General features: G+C 43.1%; 1 protein-coding gene across 1 annotated transcript; it reads right to left on the minus strand.

The window, feature by feature from the left end:
• Positions 1–240: 240 nt before the first annotated feature.
• On the minus strand, positions 241–1026 carry LOC107627185 (uncharacterized). The gene has a single exon (XM_016330039.1). The coding sequence runs from the start codon at positions 1024–1026 to the stop codon at positions 241–243; it is 786 nt and encodes a 261-aa protein (XP_016185525.1).
• Between the last annotated feature and the right edge of the window lie 328 nt (positions 1027–1354).

A 1354-nucleotide genomic window follows, 5' to 3' on the forward strand; every position in this document is an offset into this window, starting at 1 on the left:
ATTCAAAAAGCTATAAACAAAAGATAAAGTTGGAACAATGTTACCACGGTGGGGTGTCTCCCACCAAGCACTTTGGCTTAAAGTCCTAAGTTGGACTTTGCATGGCTTCATTGATCAAATTGGGACCTCTCCAAGGAGGAAAATCTTCAACTCCTTGGCATTCTTGGGTTGAGTGTGATCTTTTGAGCTAGACGTCTTGGCAACATTCTCTTCTTTTTGTTCCTTGCCAACCTCAATTACTTAATCTTCAATTATATCGCACCCAAAGATAGAGTAAGCTTTGAGAATGGGTTGCTTGGTTTCCTCCAAGGTGAACTTTACTACCTTGCCATCGGCCTCAAAAGAATAGACTCCTGAATGTGCATCTAGCTTGAACCGGGATTTCTTCAAAAACGGCCTTCCGAGTAGAATGGATGATGGTTTGTCTGAGTTAATGGGAGGGGTCTCCAAGATGTGAAAATCTACTAGGAAGAGTAAATCTTGGATGTCAACTAGGACATTTTCCGCAATCCCCACAACTGATACAATGCTCTTATCAGCCAACACGAATCTCGCCACGGACCTCTTTAAGGGTGACAAGTTCAATCTCTCATAAATGGGGAGTGGCATAATGATTACGCACGCCCCCAAATTGCACATACAATCCGTGAACTTTATCCCACCAATCAAACAAGTAACCAAATATGGGCCGGGATCATTGCATTTTTCAGGAATTAGAGAAGAGATAGAATCATCTACCGGCCTTTTGTTGAATTCGCCAATTTTGTCCTTGTGTGTGCAAACGTCTTTGAGGAACTTGGCATACTTGGGCACTTGTTGAATAGCTTGAAAGAGAGGGACGGTGACTTTAACATTCTTAAAAATTTCCACCATGTTGGGGTCAAGTTTTTCTTGCTTCTTAGCCTTCTTAGCCAAAGTTGGAAATGGAATTGGCATAGGCTCTTCAAGTGGATTCTTCCTTTCTGGGTCCTTGGCCTTGAGTGGTTTCTCCTCTCCTTTCACAACATTTTTCTCCTCATCCTCCATTACTTCTACATCATCTCCCACCTCTTCATTGTGGGTTTCCTCACCCAAACTTGTAGGTACAACACCAATTTCATCCAACTTGGTGCCACTCCTAAGGGTGATAGCATTGATGCTTCCTTTTGGATTTGGTTGGGGTTGAGAAGGTAAACCACTAGAAGTTGAGGCTTGTTGGGCATTTTGTGTAGTCGGAGGAGAAAGAGTCAAACGAGAGAGAGCCTCGGCAATGGTAGCCAATTATGTCTCTTGTTTCTTGTGAAACTCCCGTTGCTCTTGCATAAAAGTTTGAAGGGTGTCATTCCTGTAAGGTTGATTAGGAGGAGGGCCTTGA

Source organism: Arachis ipaensis, chromosome B2, assembly GCF_059453495.1.
Source record: "Arachis ipaensis isolate K30076 ecotype BB chromosome B2, ASM5945349v1, whole genome shotgun sequence".
Classification (NCBI taxonomy): Eukaryota; Viridiplantae; Streptophyta; class Magnoliopsida; order Fabales; family Fabaceae; genus Arachis; species Arachis ipaensis.